Here is a 2,058-nt window from a genome sequence, read left to right as displayed (position 1 = left end):
TTCATTCGCACAATTTATTTAATTGGTTCAATCAACTGAAAAAAGCCGAATTGTCTAAAATAGCAAAAATACACTAAAAACAATTACAAAAATTTTTTATAAATACGAAAAAAACCAAAAAATAATAATCTATTGATGTTTGTGTTATCACTTGTTACAGTGCTTTTTATTTTGGTTGAAGATGTAAAAGCCGCTTCAAACTGGTGCGAAATAGACGGCGTTATTCGTTATATTTCTTATGAAAGTGAATGTCTCAGATCAAATTGGTACACTGAATCGAATGTAACAACAATGTGGATTAAAATGAAAACTGGGTGTTGTTTAAATGAAATGATAACATTTGATGAAACCTTTGGTAATGGCACAACACTGACCAAATCGTTTTATTTTCTTGATAACAATTACATAAATATCAAAACACTGTTTATCAGAGAGTCTTCTCAAGATGTCCAAATTCTTGTTTACGAAAGAGCACGACCAGAAGGTCTCTTTGTTTCCTTTGGGTGTTATAATGGAAACAAGAATTGTCGGACAAGTGTTAACAGTTCGACTCCATCAAAAATAGATTACAACCAAAAGGGCATTTCTCTCTATTCTGATATCGATCAAAAATTCTGGATATGGTATTATCTTCCAAATGCAAGACAACCAGTACAACTATTTATAAATGGAGTAGTCAAACAAAGTGTTGTATACCAATACATGGTCAAGATTTCACTTGGAGAACCATACAGCAAAAAACGGTTTTTATTCACTGGCAATTCCGATGAAAATATGATCAGGTTTGAAGAAGGGTTGACAACAGGCACTTTTATTCCCAAAGCTGTGTGTGACCGTTTTGGGTATAAAAGGTTCTTACTCTTCAAAGAAGGTGAAAACTATGAAAATGTTACAACCAGGGATTGTACTTGTCAAAGAGAAGGCGTGAAGCTTCTTAAAAATTATTATTATAATTACCCCGACTGCGTGTATAATAGTTCGTTGTTTGATTTGGCTTTAACTAATCTTACAACATATAATTGGAAAAGTATCACCATATCAATTGAAATCACTGATTGGTATTCGGTAATATTTGCACCCGATAAATTCTGGACTTTTATTAGAGAATATGAAGATGTTAAATATCTCAATTTCACTGTTTTTGATATGAAAGAACAAGTTAATGTCGAATTCCAAATGAGTGTGTACATCAACAAATTGATTATTAGTTCAATTGGAAATTACTATTTTATAGAAGACGTAGTGATAAATACTGTTGAATACAAAGAAAGTCTAAGGAATAAAGTCTTGTTTTCTGTTGATGGAAAACTAGTTAGTAATGATGGAAACTTAAATCGTTGTGGAAGAAGAGCCTTTTATAGCAAAAGTGATGACGTGGTATGTTTTTGCAATTACACAAACAACAATTGGGAACCAAATACACTCGATTTAATAAATCAAAATGACTGTTTTAATGACACAAAGAGGGCGGAATTAACACTGCAAATAGATTCAAATGAATATGAAACAACTTCAATTGAAAATTGGGGGAAAATAATATTTAAAGGGATTAAGGTGAAAGTGACTGGAAGTTCGACACTTTGTGGACAAAATGTTACAGTTCAAAATACAGTTGCAATACACAATAAATTAGAAATTCAAAATACACTCTTTCTATCAGAAAAGTCGAATTTGGTTGTATCAAATAAAGGAGTTTTGTTACTCAAAGAAAGCAGTACAATTTATTTTCAAAACTTAAGCAACAAATTAAATAAAAATGGAACATTTCAAGTGGAAAGAGGAGGGAAAATAGAAATGGCCTACACACAAAAAATAGAGTATTCACCTGATACAATCAACTGTTTTGAGTTAATTTCATTTGAAGAACAACAAAACGCAACTTCCTTTTCTTTAAGTGACAATTTGATTGATGGCAAATTGCTCAGAATTTGTCAAAAAGGAGAAGTGGAAGACGTCTCCACTCAATGCAATTTAACTTCATCGAATTTATTGAATCACAACAATTATGAGGGAAATGTCCTTCACTGCCCCATAAACAACACAAATTCAAAAATTGTA

General features: G+C 31.5%; 1 protein-coding gene across 1 annotated transcript; it reads left to right on the top strand.

Moving 5' to 3' along the window:
• Positions 1–135: 135 nt before the first annotated feature.
• Positions 136–1,816, top strand: EHI_009130 (uncharacterized protein; the record flags this gene model as incomplete). The annotated part of the gene is made up of 2 exons (XM_001914486.1): positions 136–1,692; positions 1,793–1,816. The coding sequence occupies 2 exons, from the start codon at positions 136–138 to the stop codon at positions 1,814–1,816; spliced, it is 1,581 nt and encodes a 526-aa protein (XP_001914521.1).
• Between the last annotated feature and the right edge of the window lie 242 nt (positions 1,817–2,058).

The sequence above is a fragment of the Entamoeba histolytica genome, genomic scaffold, assembly GCF_000208925.1.
Source record: "Entamoeba histolytica HM-1:IMSS scf_1104750516391 genomic scaffold, whole genome shotgun sequence".
Classification (NCBI taxonomy): domain Eukaryota; phylum Evosea; order Mastigamoebida; family Endamoebidae; genus Entamoeba; species Entamoeba histolytica.
The sequence above is the reverse complement of the archived record's forward strand: the minus strand, read 5'-3'. Positions and strand labels throughout refer to the sequence as shown.